At 62.3% G+C, this 17,571-nt stretch overlaps 3 protein-coding genes across 4 annotated transcripts in view; all 3 read right to left on the bottom strand.

Annotated features, from left to right (window-relative positions):
- TOR4A (torsin family 4 member A) overlaps window positions 1-1,111 on the bottom strand; it is a 2,676-nt gene extending 1,565 nt beyond the window's left edge. The window contains exon 1 of one of the 2 annotated variants that reach the window (XM_040632276.1): window positions 620-1,111. The gene's annotated coding sequence lies outside the window, so the exon portion shown is untranslated. The remainder of the gene's footprint in view (window positions 1-619) is intronic. The other variant, XM_040632275.1, reaches the window with a different exon arrangement.
- A 1,250-nt stretch (window positions 1,112-2,361) lies between these two features.
- Window positions 2,362-12,237, bottom strand: NELFB (negative elongation factor complex member B). The gene is made up of 13 exons (XM_040632274.1): window positions 12,081-12,237; window positions 11,644-11,807; window positions 11,381-11,480; window positions 10,791-11,021; window positions 8,529-8,714; window positions 7,776-7,888; window positions 7,095-7,201; window positions 6,869-6,960; window positions 6,504-6,646; window positions 6,286-6,392; window positions 3,670-3,811; window positions 3,441-3,549; window positions 2,362-3,300 (listed from the first exon to the last, which is right to left on the bottom strand). The coding sequence occupies exons 1-13, from the start codon at window positions 12,180-12,182 to the stop codon at window positions 3,154-3,156; spliced, it is 1,743 nt and encodes a 580-aa protein (XP_040488208.1). The 5' UTR covers window positions 12,183-12,237; the 3' UTR covers window positions 2,362-3,153.
- Window positions 12,238-12,710: 473 nt separating this feature from the next.
- On the bottom strand, window positions 12,711-16,589 carry STPG3 (sperm-tail PG-rich repeat containing 3). Its single transcript, XM_040632269.1, has 6 exons — window positions 16,483-16,589; window positions 16,233-16,390; window positions 15,992-16,126; window positions 15,799-15,887; window positions 15,136-15,436; window positions 12,711-15,009 (listed from the first exon to the last, which is right to left on the bottom strand). Exons 1-6 carry the CDS (start codon window positions 16,587-16,589, stop codon window positions 14,876-14,878), a joined length of 924 nt encoding a protein of 307 aa, XP_040488203.1. The 3' UTR covers window positions 12,711-14,875.
- Between the last annotated feature and the right edge of the window lie 982 nt (window positions 16,590-17,571).

Raw genomic sequence — 17,571 nt, 5'->3', positions numbered from 1 at the left:
GGGGTGTCCTGGTGCCGGCCTCGCCGAGCCTGAGTCTCGCCCCGCTGACCAGGAAGCGGCTCCCCGCGGGGCCCCAATGCAAATCTCTCTGGTCCTCCCATAAACAGCCGCGAGCCTTGAGGAAGTGGCGGAGGGGGGAGGGCGCCGCTTATCGGGAAGCCACCCGGCTTCCTGGAGGAGAAGTCGGTGCCAACTAGGCGCCGATTAGGGGTGAAGAAGGGTCAAGGCCCGACCCCGCTGCCCCCGCCCACAGCTCCGACTGCCAGGCGCCAGGGGCCCTCTGAATCCCAAGTGGGAACTAAGAGAAGCAGAGGCCGGAGCACCCCTAGATTCCAGAGACCTCCCTCACACACTTAGGGACATTGGAAGGGGGACCTGGCCCAAACTTCTGTTGAGAATGGGCCCAGGCCTCGCTCCCCCCAGCCCCAAACTGGGAACCTCTCAACATCCCTCCAGCGAACACACTGACGGAGTGGCCAGCAGGGAGCCCCCCGACACTAGTGGGGTGGGGTGGAAAGATGGACAAAAAGACAAGAGCCGGAGGAGGAAAAGAGCCACCAAGGAGACAGAGCTGAAGAAACTCAGGACAGAGGGCCCTAGCCCCCAACCTGCCCCATACCTGCAGTGTGTCAGGTTAAGCTCCTGCTGGCCCCCCAGCCCACCAAGGGCAGCCCCCAGCCCAGGCCAGATGCTGGGGGTGCAACTCAGGACACGGAAAATACCAGCTTCCTGGGGAAGGTCTCAGTGGGGTCAGGGGCCTGGCTGGGCCAGCTCCGGCCTGGAGGGGGAGCAACACCTGCGGGTCCCTGGGGAGCATTAGGAGGGGAGGAAGCTCTGGGGAGGTTTCCGCTTCTAGGCAAAGGAAGTGAGTCAGGGGTGTGGCAAGAGGGCGGGACTTAGGCTGGACGGAGGCGCCAGCGGGGGAGGTCTGGCTGGCTCACCCAGGTCCCCGCCCTGGCCCTCGGGTCACCTACCCTGGCCCTGCAGCCCTCCTGGCTCATCCCTGCCACCCAGTAAGGCTGGGGGCGGGGGGGCGCCATCCCCTCCCCTGGGATCCCATAGCCCCTTGTATCTCAGCTTGTCCTCCACGGAACCCCTATCTTCCCAGGAACATGTCCTGTACCTGACCCCCACAGGGAGGGGAGTAGGGCAAGAGCAGAGGGGACCACGTGCCTAGAGGGGTCTCCCCAATCCCTCCCTTCTTCCCCTCCCCTGGCCCCAAGGGGGGGGGGCTCCCCGAATAGAGTTCCTTTCCTTCTTCTCCTTCTCCTCCCCCTCCTCCTCTTCCAGGGCCTGGGGCTCCATTCCCTCCACCTCCCCTTCCCTCTTCCCCCCTCCTGGGCCTAGAGCCCTCCCACCCCAAGGACAGGTTAGCACACTGGGACAGAAATTCTAGAGCTGGGGGAAGACCGCCATGCATAGCTCAGCATCCTGGTCAGGGAGCAAATTTAGGAAGAACCTACGCCAAAACGTGGCGGATGGGGGTTCCTGTGTTCCTGCCCCCAGCCCTATTCCCATCTCTGCACAGATGGGCCTTCCCAAGCCTCTGCTCTTCATTCTGACCAACAGAAGCACTGCGTCTTGGCCCAGGCTTGTCTGCAGTCCTGAGTCCGTCAACCCGTAGAGTGCCCAAGCTAGCCTGGCGCTGTGTCCCTCTGGCACCAGCAGCCCAGAGTCCCTTGGCTGTCCTGTCTGTGGTCCCTCCACCTCATCCTCTCAGCCTCCCTTTGCCCACACTGGCCCCACTGCCCGGCATACAGCCTCTGTAGCTTCCCTCCCCCTCACTGTGACCAGCGGCACAATCTGCATCCAGGAAATGTTGGTCATAGACTTGGGAGTTCTCATTGTCCCAAATGTGGGAGCTCCTGTTTGTCCATCAGTTCAGTGCCCTCGGGCAGGGTTACCGCACTGAAAAGCACTGCTTCTCCGAATCCCCCTCTCCAGCTGTGGGGCCTGGCTCCCCAGGACCCGCTGCCCCTCCTCTGCGCGGGGGGCAGGTGCCTGGGGCCTTGGGCACCTTACCCACCACATGCATGGGCGGTACTCTCAGGCTTCCTGGGACCGGGGGGAGGGACGTTGTCCAGGGCCTGCCCATGTCCCGTGATCCCAGCATGGGGGGCGCGGAGGTGAGGTCCTACCTGGCTGTCTGCTTCCTAGGGAAAATGGAGGCAATTGGAAGGGGACCACACCCCAGCACCTGCACCCACAGATGTCTCCTCCCTAAGAATATCTCTCCTCCCCAGGGCAGAGCCAAGCACCCAGACCCTGGCCCACAAAGGCAGAAATGCCCTTAAGAAGGTACCCACCCACCTGCACTACATTCAACCCTCAAGCATGCCCATGAATAGCTCGTCCACTGGATTTACCCAAAAACCTTTTATTTACAAAAGTGAAAGTCTCACCGTGTGCAACAGCTCTCACTTGACCAAGACGGTGCATCTGAGCAAGGAGCACACCACTCCAAGGGTAAACTGAGGCAGCCATTCCTCAGCCACGTTTGCTACACTGGCTGCTGCTAGCCAGGGGAAAACAATTCCCTGCCTGTCGGGCCACGGGTCAGCCAGACCGTCCACCGTGAGACACTCAGGAGCTGCTCAGAAGAAGCCAGGTTCGGTCTGCGGGTGATCGGACCCAGCGAACCACATGATTTTGCCAATCTGGGCCAACAGGGCTGGGCCCGACCTTTCCCCTCAGGCCTGAGTCCCCCTGCTCTCTCCCCATGGAAAAAAGGTGGCTTTTTCCTAATCCCAACTACCGCCAATCTGTCTCCCCTACAGAAGTGGAAACCCATGAGGCAGGAATGAGCCGGAAGCTTTCCACAGCCTGGGAGTGAGTTCAAGAGGCCAGCTGGGCACAACAGACCCAGAGCTGTCCTCCAAAGAAACAGACAGGGGCCTATGAAGAGCAAGAACCCAGGTCCCAGGATCCAGGCCAGGGTGGGGCTGAGGCATAGCAGAAGGGTGCCCCACGTGTAGGACATCTGAGGGTGGGGGGTGCTCAGCGCCACCCAGCCCAGCCTCACGAGCAGCCAATCTGCCTTCAGGAGAGACGGGGTCCCTGGCACTCCCAAGTCCAGGGGAGCTCCTTCTGGCCAGCTGAGGCCACAGACCCACCAGGGGCCCCGCCTGGTCCCGAGCAGCCCCCAGTGAAGCCTCAGAGCCCAGCCGGAGCGGACACAGTGGGGAGGGGCAGCTCCAGGGCCGGAGTCTCTGCGACCTGGGCCGGGCTGGGCTTTCGGTGTTCCAGCTGCTCCAGTTTCTCCCCGAGCTGAGAGTAAAGTTCCTTCACCGCTTCTCCACTCTGTGGGGAAAGTGTGTGGCTTTGGGGCAGGCCCCGGGGCTACTCGGAGCAGACTTCGAGGTCACTCAGGACACGTCCATGCAGGGGACACGCACACAAGGCAGGACCGGGCTGGCACGGGCGAGGGCTGGGGCACCCACCTGGCCAGTGGGCTCCAGGGCCTTGCGCAGGGCCTCCAGCTTGGACGGCGCCACCCGGTGGTGCAGGTGGATGAGGAGCCGCAGCGCGTGTCGCTGCACGCTCTCCTTCCTGGAAGAGGCCCAGCAGCACTGCGGTGACAGAGCCGCCCCCTCCCTGCCCAGCTGTGCCGCACGCCCCGCCCCTGGCCCCCCAGTCAGGGCAGCGCGGACACAGGCGGAAGGCGGGCACCTGGGCGAGGCTGTGAGGAGGAAGCCGTCAAAGAGGCTCCTGCAGAAGTCCTCCAGGGCGAACTCGTCGGCCAGCAGCGCCAGGTTCCCCATGAGCAGGTGCAGGAAGATGTCACCAAACGCCAGGTCGCCAAAGGTCTCCACTGCAAACACAGAAGGGGTCAGCCCCGCCTGCCCTGCCATCCCCGCCCCTGGACCGGCGGGCAGTGGGGAGGCCGCAGAAGCAGCAAGGTCGCCTGAGGACGGGGGGCCCGGTTTTCCTGCAAGCCAGAATCAGGGGCCTGCACAGGCGAGGTGGACAGGGCAGGCGGGCGGCCAGGGGCCCAGACCTAGGGAGTGAAGCAGGGCTACAGTGCAAGGACTGGGCTGGAGAGGGCACAAGAGCCCATCTTCAGTGGCCGTGGCCCATGGCCAAGGGACTCTGTATTAAGAGGACTCCAGGAGAAAGACAAACCCCGAACAGACCAGAAACCAGAGAAGAAACCCAGACAAGTGCCACAGCACAGCCCGTGAGTTTGACCAGACTGCTATCTGCACGGTTCCGGAAGAAAGACAACAAAAGAAAATGACTTCATGCTTCAAAGCCACGGACTCCAAAACTTCAAAATTGACTACCAAGAAAGCTCGCTGATAAGCAGAGACAGGAACGCCTGTGCGCACAGCCAACAGGGTCAGACCCCCCAGCTGGAGGACAGCAGGCCACAGGGGGACACACACGCGGACACAAGGGCCGTAACACTCGAGCAACGCCGCCAGGGTGCTCTGTGATGAGGGAGCCAGCCGACGCCAGCAGAGCCATCAGACGCAGACGGGGTGTGCTCCCGCCGCACATCGGAGCGGAAAGGACACGGGCAGGCCCACAGTCACAACAGGGGACACTGTCCGCAAAGTTCCAAAATCCCACAGAACCCCACAGACTGTGCGAAACCTGAGAGGTAACATTGGAAGTGAGACACTTGTTCTAACCCTGATTTGAGCAAACTACCCACAGAAGAATGTCACAAGGCAATTAGAGAACCATAGCACTGCCAGCACCTGGCCCCACATGTGACCATGGCCGCATCGTGGTTTCTGACAGCACCCGTCTTTTGTAGAGACACCTGCTAGGTCCCTCACGGCCCCTACGCTGCGAGTCTGGATTTATGTCCAGACCGTCCCCGCGGGCCCCTAGGCAGGCAGCGGATAGGCGCCGGGCTTCGCCATGCTGTGCTCTTTACTTGTGATTTCATCAACAATCCCCACAATAAAAAGCTAAAAATTAGGGACGCCTGTGGCGCACTCGGTAGAGTGTCTGCCTTCAGCTCCGGTCATGGTCCTGGGGTCCTGGGATTGAATCCCGCATGGGGCTCCTTGCTCGGCAGGGAGTCTGCTTCTCTCTCTGCCTGCCGCTTCCCCCTCACTCTCTCCGACAAATAAATAAAATCTTAAAAAAAAAAAAAAAGCTAAAAAATAAACAGAAAGGACTTTTTAAATTGGCATCCATTCTTACTAGCACCCACTAATGACAGAGAGGAACCAGCGTACTCTTCCTAAACACAAGAAAAGGCCTGCATCCCCGCCCCCTGGGCAGCAGCGCTTGGCCGGGAGACGCGGGTGCTCCTGATGCAGGCAGGACACCCCTGCGTCTCGCCGACACCGTTAGACAAGAGAAAGAAACAAAACTACTAAAATGAATAGAAATGATTGGACAAATGCAAATTATTTGCAACTGCACTCCTGGAAGTTACCAGAAACATACTCAAAAGTTCCAGCCTCTGTGGCCAGGAGGAGGATGGCCCCAAGATGTGTCCCCGTCCTTACCTAGGAGCTGGTGAACATGCTACCTCACGCGGCAGAAGCCCCAGGATGGACCCAACATCACCCCAGGGCCCCGAGTCAGAGAGACAGCAGGGTGAGAGCAGCTGGGAGGGTGAACTGCAAGATGCAGCCAGGAGCCAGGGTGTGGGCGGCCTCTACGCACTGGAGACAAGGAGCCGATTCTCCCTGGAGCCTCCAGAAGGAGCCAGCCCCGCCCACACCTCGACTGTAGCCCCAGGAGATTCACTTCACCCTTCCCCTTCCAGAGCGGTAAGAAAGTAAGTCCATATTGTTCACTTACATGGAGGCAGGATATAAATTCAGACCCGCAAACAGAACGGGAAACGTAACGCACCACCTCAGACCTGTCCGTGACCCAGAAACGCGCTTGGCAAGGGACGTGCGGCATCTCTATGAAGCAGCCTCAACACCCCAGATGAGCCTGGGGCCGGCAGAGGAAGGCCAGGTGTCCCCAGACACCCTTCTCTCTGGCTCGGCCTGCAGCTGACTCCGGAAGGGGTCCACTCAGGCCCCGCCCTCTTCTTCCTACCAGGAAGCAACCCGGCCCCGCCCCAAGTAGCGGACACTGCCGGGGGTGGGCTCTCTCCATGGTCGCAGGACTGGAGGGGCTCCCCCCGCCTCGCCAGGTAGGATAAAAGTAAGACAGCTCTTGCACCAGAGTGGAAAGGATCCTTCCACAAGCGGTGACCACGGCAAAGGGCGGGCTCCACTCGCTCCTGTACGAAGACAACTTCCAGAAGACCAAGCCTGACAGGGAGCCCAGCTAGCCCCTGGGAGGCGGGGCCGGGCGCACACTCACCGAGACCCGGCAGCAGGCGCAGGAGCGCGTTCTTGTTCCTCTGCTTGGTGATGTGCAGCACGTAGTACAGCCCCACCTCACAGGCCATGCGCTGCTCCTGCAGGAACCTGCACCAGCAAGGACGGGCCACCCCTGAGCCGCACGCGCTGCACAGCCTTCCGAGGGGAGCCGGCGGGCGGGGGGTGAGGCTCCCCCACCCATGCCCCTGGAGCCCATACTTGGTGAAACTCTCTGGAAGCGTGTTTGGGTACGTGACTGGGGCTTTCTCCTCGGCTGGGAGCTTCTGATCCACGTTGAAGGTATGGTCGTCCACCACGAAGGACATGAGCATGGGCAGGAACCTGGTGATGAGCTCCACCTCCTAGGCCAGGAGAAAACCCAGAACTGGTCCCGCACAGCCCCGCCCTTGTCCTGCACCGTACCCCACCCCTCGCCCACCCACCTCACGTCGATCTTTCCTGGACGTCACTCTAAAGGCCTGGCCCTCCTTCCCACCTCCCGAGACCCCACCTTGCTGATCTTCCTCGGCCCCACAGACCCTATCGAGAAAGCTGCGGACACAACCCCACCCCAGTCCCATTACCATCTTGGGCTCCTTGAAGACCTGGCTGTCAATCATGTCCCACGCCCCCTGGCCTAAGGCCAGCAGCCTAGTGGCACAGCCAGAACCACCAGCTTTGCCCACAGGCTCCACACGCCCACCAGCCATCAGGAGTATGTGCTCTCACAAGGGCCAGCACGGACCTGGCCACCAGCAGTCCATACCCACACGTCTACCCAGAAGGCGGCGTGCGGCCGGCCCAGTGCACTCACCCTGGGCAGTGTCTCCTGGCCGACCAGCTCCTGCAGGTGCCTGACGGTGCTCAGCGACAGTGTGTTGATGGCAAAGGGGTCACACAGGATCATGGACAGATCCCTGTGAGGGTGAGCACACCGCGCTAATGTGGCATGGGCGCAGGCTGGGCTGCCTTGGCCACTGCCCTGGGGAGATGCCCCCCCCCGCCCCCGAGCAAGCCTGCCTACCTCCTCTGGATTTCTTCCCAAAACAACTTTGCCGTTCATAACTTATCTTTAGCTTACTCAAAACACTGACGAGTCAAAAAAGTTTTTTAAAAAACTAAGCTCCCATTTAGGTTCTGAAAAACCTGACCCTGATTTTGTAAGCACATCCAGGATCCCAGAGACAGTCACAGAGAGAAGGCAGGGCTGGAGCCAGATCCCACCCGCACAGTGGGCTCCTGGGATGGGGCTGACCACCCACCCCTCTGTTGCAGGCAGGCCCTGATGACTGCAGACAGCAGAGTCCTAGACCAGGGCTCCCCCGAAACTCTGAGGCCCAGGCCCCAGCAGCTGAGCCCCTCAGCCGTGAGCATGAGTACCAGGCACATCTAAAGCACACTGGGGAGAAACTACAGACACAGCCTGCTTGTCCGGAAACCTGCGGATAGGACCCTCGGCGCCGGGGAGCACCTCACAAGGCTGACCCTTACCCCAGGACTTGCTCCTGCCCCTTCTTCACTCCGTCCAGAAACCCCTGCAGCTCCCGGGCCCTCTTGCTGTCCACAAACCGCTCTCGAATGCAGGCGTCCAGGCACCAGGTAAACTGCAGGGAGGAAGCACGGTCAGGACGCGACCAGAGACCACGGCCTCTAGACATCACTCGTGCTCACTGCTGAGGCGCGGCCGGTACCCAAGCCTCACGTAAGCAGCAGGACTCGCTGCCTCCCACGGTCCAGGCCCGGTACAGTGCAAAGGCAGACAGGCCCGAGGTCCCACGTCCCCAGCAGGCCAAGCAGTGCATGGAGGAGACAGTATTTGTGCTCTGTTCTCAAGGGGCCTCCCTGGCAGCCCCCTTTGTGCACTACAGCCCCCCCCAGGAGGTGACACTATGTCAGGGTGCACAGCATCCATGCAGGGGACAAGGACGATACACAACCCCCCTCCCCCCCGGAGCACAGTACACAAGCGGCCCCCAAGGACTCTGGAGCAGAGGAGGGCCACTGGCCCGGGACATCCCACATGCAGCCAGAGCAAGCATCCAGGAGCGGCCACGGGGCCTGTCCCAGCTGGAGCAGAGGAAGACACAGAGCAGGCACACCAGGGAGATGCAGGGCAGCTGGCTCTGACTCAGGTGCCCGGCAGAGGCCCCCGCCCGAGCCTGGTCGGCAGAAGTGGCACAGGGGCTGGCACACAGCGGCTGCTGGGGGGGCAGGCGTGGACGGGGGGGGCGGTGAGGCCACCACCTTGTGGCAGGGGTCCACAGAGCAGATGTCCCCGACGTCCAGCTCGTGCAGGGACATGAGCAGCTCGGCCCGCAGGGTACAGTAGTGCACGTTGCGGGTCCGCAGGAAGAGGGTCCGCAGGAACTGCAGCACCATGTCGTACAGCTTCACGTTCTTGCCCACCATCTGCGTTAGCTTCTGCACCACCTGTGGGGGGCCCCGCGCGGCAGCGTCACCAACAGCCCCTGTCCTGACACCCGACAGTCTCCTCTCTCACAAGACGCTAGCTCTGCGGCAAGAGGTGGCAGTTCTGGTGTTTAAGGAGCTGAAGCCCACATCAGCTTCTCTGAAAGGCCGTCGACCTGTGACCCCAGACCCCTCAGAGCTGCCCAGTCTGCTGGCACAGGGAGACTCAGGCCCAAGTGAGGGACACTGGCCACAGGGCCCAGGGAAGCCCAGCCTGGGCCTCCTGGCTCCCTGCATTGTCCCAAACCTCGAGGCCCTGTGGCCACCCCGAACCACATCCAGCACCAGTCCCCATTCCTTGGCAGGGACCACCCACTTCTGCAACCCACACCCCACGCGGAAGGCTCCTGTGCGCCACCGCAGCCCTCGGGAGGGAGGGCTGCTCACCGCTCGCTGACCGTGAACAGGAGCTAAGCCTCTGGCTCTAACGCTGTGAAGAACACACAGGAAAACCTGGGGTAACAGACGTCACAGCACCCCAACGGCCACTGCACAGTGAGTGCAGAGACAAGCAGGGGTGTCAGGGGCCCTGGCAAGGACTCTCCGGCAGGCTTCAGGGACCCCGAAGCGCACAGCAGACCTGGAGCCCCACCCGGCGGGCACCTCTGGTACAGACGAGAGCAGCCGCGTGCCTGCCCTGACCACAGCCCAGGCCTGGCCTTCCAGCGAACAAGAGGTGGCGAGACAAGCTGCTGGCAGGCAAGCCAGGTGGGCACAGAGCCGTGGCCCCAGTGGCTGAGCCACACCCTGAGGACCATAGGCAAGACCCTCTCCCCTTGCAATGGGTGCCAGCCACACAGCAGGAAGGACCCAGGCCCCCTGGGGGGACACTGACAGCCCAGGAGAAATGTGAACAAGAGGCAAGAGACCACAGGCAGGAAGTAGTACTGCAACCACTGGGCAGGTTGTGGGAAAAACATTACGTCGGATCCCACTTCACGCCAGCACACACCCCTCAGCAAGAAAGCTAAGAATCAACAAAACACCTGGCACCACTCGACCAGGGTCCAGTGGCTCGCCACCATCACCTCCCTCTTCTGTTCAGCCATCATGCTGGAGCAGCTCAGGCGACTTCAGTGACCCCCAAGTCACTGAGAAGAGCCAAAGTCTCCATGGCGGCCTCCAGCCCTCCCGAGCTCACCCCCCAATCTACTCACCCACTTGCTCTCGGCTCCAGCCGCGTCAGCCTCCTCCTCATCCCAGTCAGCCTGCTCCCCTTCAGAGCCTGTGCTCACTCCCCAACCCTGCCTCGCCTTGCTCTGTGGCCTCGTGTCTCTGCAGCCTTCGGCCACCCCTTGAGCTCTGGGTGACCAGCGTGTGACGTTTACTCTGTAGTGTCTGCCCCCCTACAGACTGTGAGTGCCCCAGGCAAACACCCTGACCTCTGGTCAGTGAAGGGTACAGGCACCTGTGGTAGGCAGTCAGGACTCAAGAAACGTTTGTCAAAGTAGCGAACGAATCAGACAGAGAAACAGAAGACAGGCGGGGCACCTGGGTGGCTCAGACGGTGAAGCGTCTGCCTTAGGCTCAGGTCATGATCTCGGTCGGGGTCCCAGGATAGAGCCCCACATCGGGCCCCCTGCTCAGCGGGGAGCCTGCTTCTCCCTTTCCCTCTGCCTCTCTCCATTGCTCATGCTCTCTCTCTCTCTGTGCTCTAATAAAAAAAAAATAATAATAATCTTTAAAAAAAAAAGAAAAAAAAGAAACAGAAGAAGGGGGCCTGCCTGGCTCAGTCAGTAGAGTGTGTGACTCTTGATCTTGGGGTTTTGAGTTTGAGCCTCACGTTGACTGTAGAGATTACTTAAAAATAAAATCTTAAAAACAAAACAATTTCCCAGAGCCAACAGAAGAAACGATGAACTTCACCGGAAAGGCTGCCACGTCACCAAGTGCCAAGCACATAGCAGCAAAGAGACCCGCACTAGGCACAGCATCACAAAGCCCCCTGGCCGGCCACACATACAAGCCCACGCCTCCCAGGAACTAAAGCATGCACGGTGCTGGGCAAGGGGGTGGTCAGGGCGCCCCCTGCCTCACCTCGCCCTGGCGCCTCGTCTTCGGGGAAGGACTGAAGAAGTTGTGCAGGACGGAGAGCTCTGTGCTGAAAAGCGCACTCTCCTTCTCCAGGATGTACTGCTTCAGCAGCGGGGAAACTTCGTCCCCGAACAGGGCCTGGTTGTCCTGCCAGATCTGCCGCTTCACCTCCACGGCACAGGCCCGGTACAGCTCCTTGTCAGCCATCACCAGCTTCAGCTTCTTCTCTGGAACCTACGCGACCACATAGGCCACGCCCTCAAAATAGGTCAGGAGGCCTCAGTCCCCCAGTAGAGACCACCGCAAGCCCAGCCCCACCGGCAGGGGCACCTGTGAGAGGACTCGGGGCCGGAAGATGCAGGCAGCCACGCTGAATACAAACGGCTCTTGCCAAGCCGCCACGGGTCCCACAACCCAACCACACGCGGAGCTTCGGTCTCTGCCCGGCTTGGAGAACGTGGCCCTCGTTTGGGCCGGCAGCTCAGGAAACCTCCCCAGTGTGAAGCTGCCAGCCTGAGCCAGGGTTCGCTTTGCCTCCCCACTGAGGGCGCCGTGCAGAGCGCGCCCTGAGCGCGCTGGCCTGGGGTTCTTACCTTGGGCAAATGTTTCATGACGCACATCACCACGGGCTGCAGGGACGGCATCTTCACCAGAGAAAAGCTCTTTTCCAGGAGGTCTTCCAGTTTCTTGTACCTGCAAAGTCGCACTTTCTGGGGGCAGCTGCCTACTGGTCCCAGCAGCTGACAGATCAGGGGACCCGTCCACGGGCGGGCGCCCCTCTTGGAGCAGGGGCGTGTGGCCATGGGCTCAGTTCCACGGCTCAGAGAAGCGCTGCGCATCTCACCGGCCCACCTACCTCTCCTCGGCCTTCCCCTCTGAGGCGATGGCCGACACGCGCTCCAGCAGCTTGTCCCGGAGCTCGTCGAACACCGACTGGTGGAACTCCAGCCGCGGCGTCCCGTGCAGGTCCAAGAAGGGCAAGGCGGACTGCAGGGAGGGCAGCAGCACGCCATTCTCTGTCTGAGGAAACAGAGGGCCCCGTGCGCGGGGGTCGGTTTCGCTTCCTGCGCGGGGGGCGACCACAGAAACCTCCATTGCAGCCACGCCTGGCCGGCACCCTGCGTGCCCGGTGCACAACGAGGCAGGTGCAAGGATGCTCCCGGCAGCCCGGGCCACGGCCCGGCCAGAGTCCGTCTGCGGGGCGCTGGCTCGGGGCACCCGGTCCCTCCATCCGGGGAACAGAGGCAGCCGCCCGCAGGAACAACTGTGCCCCCGCTCCCCACCGGGCCCCACCTGGAACTGCTCGATGGCCTTGAGCGGCTCCGTGCAGTTGGTCAGCGTCTCCTTCAGGTCCTCGCCATTGGCCACGCCCAGGTCCTGCAGCCCCGCGAACATGGCCGAGGCCGCGGCCCCCGCCCGGCTCGACACCCCATCCCCGCCGCGCTCCCCCGGCGCCGCCGCAGGCCCCCCCGAAGTCCGCTCGCTCGGGCCTCGGGGGCCGCCCGAGCTCCGCTCCCCGGCACCCTCCAGCTCGGCCAGGTCCCGCCCGCAGCGCCGCTCCGCCCGGACCGCAGCCGCCCACTTCCGTCCTGCAAGGCGGGGTCCGCCCGCCAAACGGTCCCCCGGAAACGCCGCCGCCGCGCAGAGGTTCCTGGGAGCGGGGCCCGGCCGAGCGGACGCGAGCGCGAGCTGTGCCCCGACGTCGGCGGGCTGTGGACGCGCACCCGGCCCCGCTGAGCCGCGACCCGCCCCCGGGGCTCCGACCCGACCCCGTGGCGTGCGCTGCGCTTGACCTTATCCTCCGGATAAGGTTCTTCTGGGGGCACGGCGGGGTGCTGCGGGGCATCTGGGGCTGGGGGAACGGGGGAAGGGTGCTGCCGGCGGGGTCGGCCTGCTTTCTGGATTTAGGAACTGATATTTTGACCAAGTATACTTTATTTTTAATAATCATGAGAAATCCCGTGGCTGACCTCCCAGCTGCCTTTTGACGCTGAGAGTATTTTTGCTTCAAGAAAAGCAGCAGTCCGCCCTAGCTGCTGCCTGCCCCGGGGCCCCACCTGGGGCACGGCCTGCTCTCTCCCTGGAACCGGACTCCCTCCTTGTCAAACAGAGACGGGAATGAAGCTCACAGCCTAAGGTCGTTGCGAAGACTGAACTCTGAGTGTGCTTCCAGGGGCGCCTGGGTGGCTCAGTCGGTTAGGCGTCTACCTTCCGCTCAGGGGGCGTCCTGGGATCAAGCCCCGCGTGGGGCTCCCTGCTCCGTGGGGAGCCTGCTTCTCCCTCTCCCTCTGCCTGCCACTCCCCCTGCTTGTGCTCTCTGTCAAATAAATAAGTGTGCTTCCAGAGGAGCCTAGCAGAGACCGGGGGGACAAAGTGGGATCGTGACCGAGGACCGGTACCCTCACTCTGCTCACCATGAGCATCTAACCCCAAGCTAACCCGCGGTGGTAGGCCCTCGGGCTGACTTGTCCATCCTGACATGCTGCGAATTCAAGGTTCCGGTTTCATGGTGTCCCCTGTCCTGTGCAGTGCAAGAAGCTCATACAAAGTCAGTGGGCACTGCCTGGTGTGCACCCTCCATGGGCTCCTCACTGCTAAGTGTGCAAGCCCCTGGACCCAGCATTCACCCTCTGCAGCCTTTCATCTCAACAGCTCACCTCCTTCCATCCAAACAGCCCTGTATCCTCCCAAGTTTGGCCACAACAAACACCACACCCTCTTCCTTTTTGTGTGCCTTTGCTTCCGAGGTTTATCCTGCTAGAGATTCCCTTCCTACAGCCTAGCAAACTCTTGCTCATCTTTAAAAGTCACTTCTGCCACTGCCTTCTCCAGGAAGCCCTCCCTCCCCAGCTGGAGGGCATTGCTCCATTCTTCCTGCTGGTCCCACTCCTGACTTTGAGCTCTAGGGGTTGCTAGTGGTGCAGCTGTGAGCAGAGCTCCTGCTTTCCACCCCCTTCCCCGTGAGCCAAGCTCCCAAGGCCAGAGCTTCTACAGCTCTGTCTCTGTTGCCTGCTGGCTGAGCTCGTCAGCCCAGGACCTAAGGATGGCCATCTGCCATGCCACTGCTCTGATTCCCAGGGGTGCTGGGGCTCAACCCCCCAATGGTTGAGCCCTAAAGGACGTCCCAGGTGCACTGCACTTAGACTCCCTGGGCTTTGGTCTCCCTGCAGAATGGAATGATGTCCATACCATAGCCACAGCTGTTGCAGTGCATTTTTGAAGGGGTCAAGCTCTGGCCCAGGACATGGAGGCCCACGGACCTCTGGAGGAGCTGGTACAGTGACAGGTGCCACCACCAGCTGCAGGAGGCCCTTGGAGGGAGGCAATCTTGGCAACAACCCCTGGGTAGAAAGGCAGACTGCTGCGGTGGGGAGGGACAGTGAAGGAGGCCCAGGAAGTCTGTTGGTTGTGGCATGGCCTGCACAGCCCTGGGCAAGTTCATAAGCCAAAGACCATAGGGTCTGTGGGCAAGAGCTGAAGAAGTGGGGCCAGGCCCTGACCAACTGGTCCTCTGGGCCCTCCCTGGTCACTGGGCAGGCTGGCCCTGGAGTAGACTGGCCCTCGAGGAGACCTCAAGATGGCAGCTGACCCTCGGGTAGACTGGCAGCTTGACCAGTCCCCTGGGTAGCACAGCTAGGTGGGGGTGTCCTGTATTGCCCACGGGGCTCCCTCCCATCCTGTCCCCAGCCAGGAAGTCCCAGGCTGCCACCCCACTCACCCTAGAGAAGAGGGCACCAAAGGGGAAGCAGAGGGAGACCCCTGGCCAAGGAAAGCCAAACGTGACAGGTCTGCAGCAGGCCGCAGCAGGCCGCATCTATGGGACAGCTCACCAGTCAGGTACACAACAGAGTTGGGAAGAACCAACAGCATCTCTGTATGGGAGGGGGTGGGCAGGTGGGCTTCAGGCTGGGCCCTCCTCAATGTCCACAGCTCACAGAGGGGTTGGCCGGCCAGGAAGGTGGATAAGAGGCACCCAGAGAGTCAAAAGGCCGAGTTGGAGGCCCTTAGTTCCACCGGAAGGACTGGGAAGGCCCCCAGGGAGACCAGGGTTCCATGGATAACCGGTGGCCGGCTGTGCTGAGGACGCTCTACAGGGTGCAGAAGGGTCCCGTGTCATGGCGCTTGGGTCTTCGGACACCCTGGATCACCACTCCAGGCGCAGAGGGGAAACGCGAGTTATAGCAATCCTCCACGTAGTAGGCAGCTGGGCCAGGACTGCGGGCTGCAGGGAAAAGGTGGGAGCCCCACCTAGGCTACAGCGCCAGCTGCCGCATAGCTCCCAGCTCCCCACAGGCTGAGTCCCCACCCCTGCCCCCCGCCTGGCCTGCTCTCTCAGAGGTCTCCTTACAGGAGCTGACCCAGGAGGCGAACGCAGGTGAGCGGCTCATGGAGAAGGCGGGCGGGCGGCGGCTCTGCAGGCGGCACCCAGGAAAGATGTTGTAGGTGTTGGGGCTGGGGAGCTTCTCGCCCCCCGGGGCCTGCGGAGGGGCCTGAAGCTGGGGCTGGGTACGGTAACCCGCACCCCCGGCCCGCGGCAGCCACGGGCGGGCCGGGGGCTCAACTGTCTTGGAGGCGGGGCGGCGGGCCCCAAAGCTGAAGGCCGGGAAGGCAGGCCGGCTGAGGGGCCGATAGTCCGCGGGCGATGGCCACTACGGGAAAAAAGGCTGCTGCAGGCCCCTCCCGCCCCCACAGGCCCCGCCCCTCCCTGGCCCCTCCTTCAGCCCGCCTCCCGCAGGCCCCGCCCCTCGCGGGTCTTTCCTCCAGCCCGCCCCCATAGGCCCCGCCCCTTCCTGGCCCCTCCTCCAGCCCGCCTCCCGCAGGTCCCGCCCCTCTCGGGTCTTTTCTCTAGCCCACCCCCACACCAGCCCCTCCCCGGGCCCCTCCTCCAGCCCGCCTCCCGCAAGCCCAGCCCCTCTCGGGTCTTTCCTCCAGCCCGCCCTCACAGGCCCCGCCCCTCCCCGGCCCCCTCCTCCAGCCCGCACCCGCAGGACTTGCCGGGCGGGCCCTCCACCTTGCGCTCTTGGTTAAAGTCGGCTTTCTGCGTGAAGGGGTTCTCGCTTTGGAACCACAAGGTCCGCCACGCCCTGCGGCCTCCGCCCTCTGCAGTAGCAACGGCGTGGTTGGGGAAGGAGGGAAGGCTGGTGGCCGGAGCCCCACTCCCAGGGCAGGGGGCGGGCGGCGGGGCGCAGGGAGGGGGCACGCACCGTGGGTGGGGAGCCTGCGGCCGATGCTGAAGTGGGGATGTGGGGAGGACTCGCGCACTGAAGCATCCGGCGCCGGGTACTTGGCAGGGCCGGGGGTCTGCAGATCGGTCACGATGGGTGGGCGTCGTTCCAGCCCTGGCGGGAAGCAAGCTCTGGGTCTGGGGACTCAGCAAGTGCCCCCCACTCCTGCCCGCCTGCCCAAACCAGACTGAGGTATGGGGTAGCCAGGACCCTTACTCACACAGCTCCCTCAGGTTCTGGGTGCAAATAGGGGGGTGCTGTTGTTGGAGGGGGCCCGTTTGCACACTGAGGCCAGCCTGGAACTCCTGCACTCCTGGGGGCCACATCTCCCAGGCGGTCCCCGGCTGGGGGCCCCACAAGAACACACTAGCCTTGGGGCTACAAGGGAGAGGAGGGAGCGCTGTCCACACAGCCCAATGGCCACCCCATCTGGACTGCTCCCCAGCGCACCCAGCTCCCTGAGAAGTTACCGGGCTGGCACAAGTGGCCTCTGCCTCAGGGAGCCATGGGTCCAGGGTTGGCCTCCACTGATGTAAAAATTCGCCAGGAATTTCACAGCTTTCTGGTCAAAATTCATTGTCAAAGTGTCTGGCTCCCTTCCCCTGGGACACCTCAGAGCTCTGTGACCTCATTAGCCAGCCATGGACACCCCCTGCCTCAGTTGCCAGGGACTCCCTGGGGAAGGAGCATTGTCCAGCCCTGGAGGGGCTGCTACAGTGGGCCCCTCAGAGGGACCCTCCCCTGGCCAGCCAGGTGGGTCATTCTGACATCGGCCTCGGCCAGGAGGACCCCTAGCCTGCCCCAGTGACCTCTGGCTTGGCCTCCTTTCCTCTCTTCTCTCCTTCCTTATCCCAATCCCTCTCCTGTCCTAGAATCTGGGGTCCCTTGGACGTCCAGGGTCCACTTTAGCAGGGCTTCTGGGAGGACTGGGGCCTCTGCACAGGGATGAGAAGAGCGGCTGCTAAGGGCTGCCCTGCCCGGCTGTGCAGGGTCATCCAGAATGAGGAGGGGAGGGGGGAGGGGTCCAGGGAAACTCCCTGGAGGAGGAGCTCCTGCTGCAAACCCAGCCCTCGCAAAAGCAAAGCAATGGAAGCTGGGTCCAGGTGGACCATGCTGACCATAGAGATAGTCTGGGGATTGGAGCTGCCTGGTAGCCCAGGCAGGGCTGAGGTATAGGGGCCTGTCTTCTGCTTACTTGCACAGAAGCTGTAAGGTGTCACAGATGAATGGGGCTGCCCAGGCTGAAGTGTGAAGGAATAATAAGCCCAAATGAGTGAGAGCCCTCTCGGGCACCAGGGTCCTTGCTGTGCCCTTTGCAACTGACCAGCCTGCCAGCCCTAGCCCTGGTCTTGACCAAATCCATGCAAGCAGGACCAAGTCAAAAACAGCTCATCCTCCAGGCCTACCCCACCCCAACCAAGTCTCTTTCTCTCCAGGTCTCTCCCATCCAGCACTGACCCTACCTGGCCTCAGGAGGCACTCCGGATGGATGGACAGAGGGACAGATGGAAACCTGCTTCAGGAAATACATGTTTCATTAGGGTGAGGGGCTCACGGCC

This window comes from Ursus maritimus, unplaced genomic scaffold (genome assembly GCF_017311325.1).
Source record: "Ursus maritimus isolate PB19 unplaced genomic scaffold, ASM1731132v1 scaffold_17, whole genome shotgun sequence".
NCBI classification, from domain to species: domain Eukaryota; kingdom Metazoa; phylum Chordata; class Mammalia; order Carnivora; family Ursidae; genus Ursus; species Ursus maritimus.
The sequence above is the reverse complement of the archived record's forward strand: the minus strand, read 5'-3'. Positions and strand labels throughout refer to the sequence as shown.

What these genes read in the sequence shown, in the direction of transcription:
- NELFB (XM_040632274.1), bottom strand. Translation starts at nt 12,182, where the DNA reads ATGTTCGCGGGGCTGCAGGACCTGGGCGTGGCCAATGGCGAGGACCTG. An exon ending in AGGCCATCGAGCAGTTCCAG is followed by an intron (nt 11,808 to 12,080) that starts GTGGGGCCCGGT and finishes CTGTTTCCTCAG; the next exon opens with ACAGAGAATGGCGTGCTGCT. An exon ending in AGACGAGGCGCCAGGGCGAG is followed by an intron (nt 8,715 to 10,790) that starts GTGAGGCAGGGG and finishes GGCCCCCCACAG; the next exon opens with GTGGTGCAGAAGCTAACGCA.
- STPG3 (XM_040632269.1), bottom strand. Translation starts at nt 16,589, where the DNA reads ATGAATTTTGACCAGAAAGCTGTGAAATTCCTGGCGAATTTTTACATC. An exon ending in AGGCCACTTGTGCCAGCCCG is followed by an intron (nt 16,391 to 16,482) that starts GTAACTTCTCAG and finishes TCTCCCTTGTAG; the next exon opens with CCCCAAGGCTAGTGTGTTCT. An exon ending in ACTTTAACCAAGAGCGCAAG is followed by an intron (nt 15,437 to 15,798) that starts GTGGAGGGCCCG and finishes TTTTTCCCGTAG; the next exon opens with TGGCCATCGCCCGCGGACTA.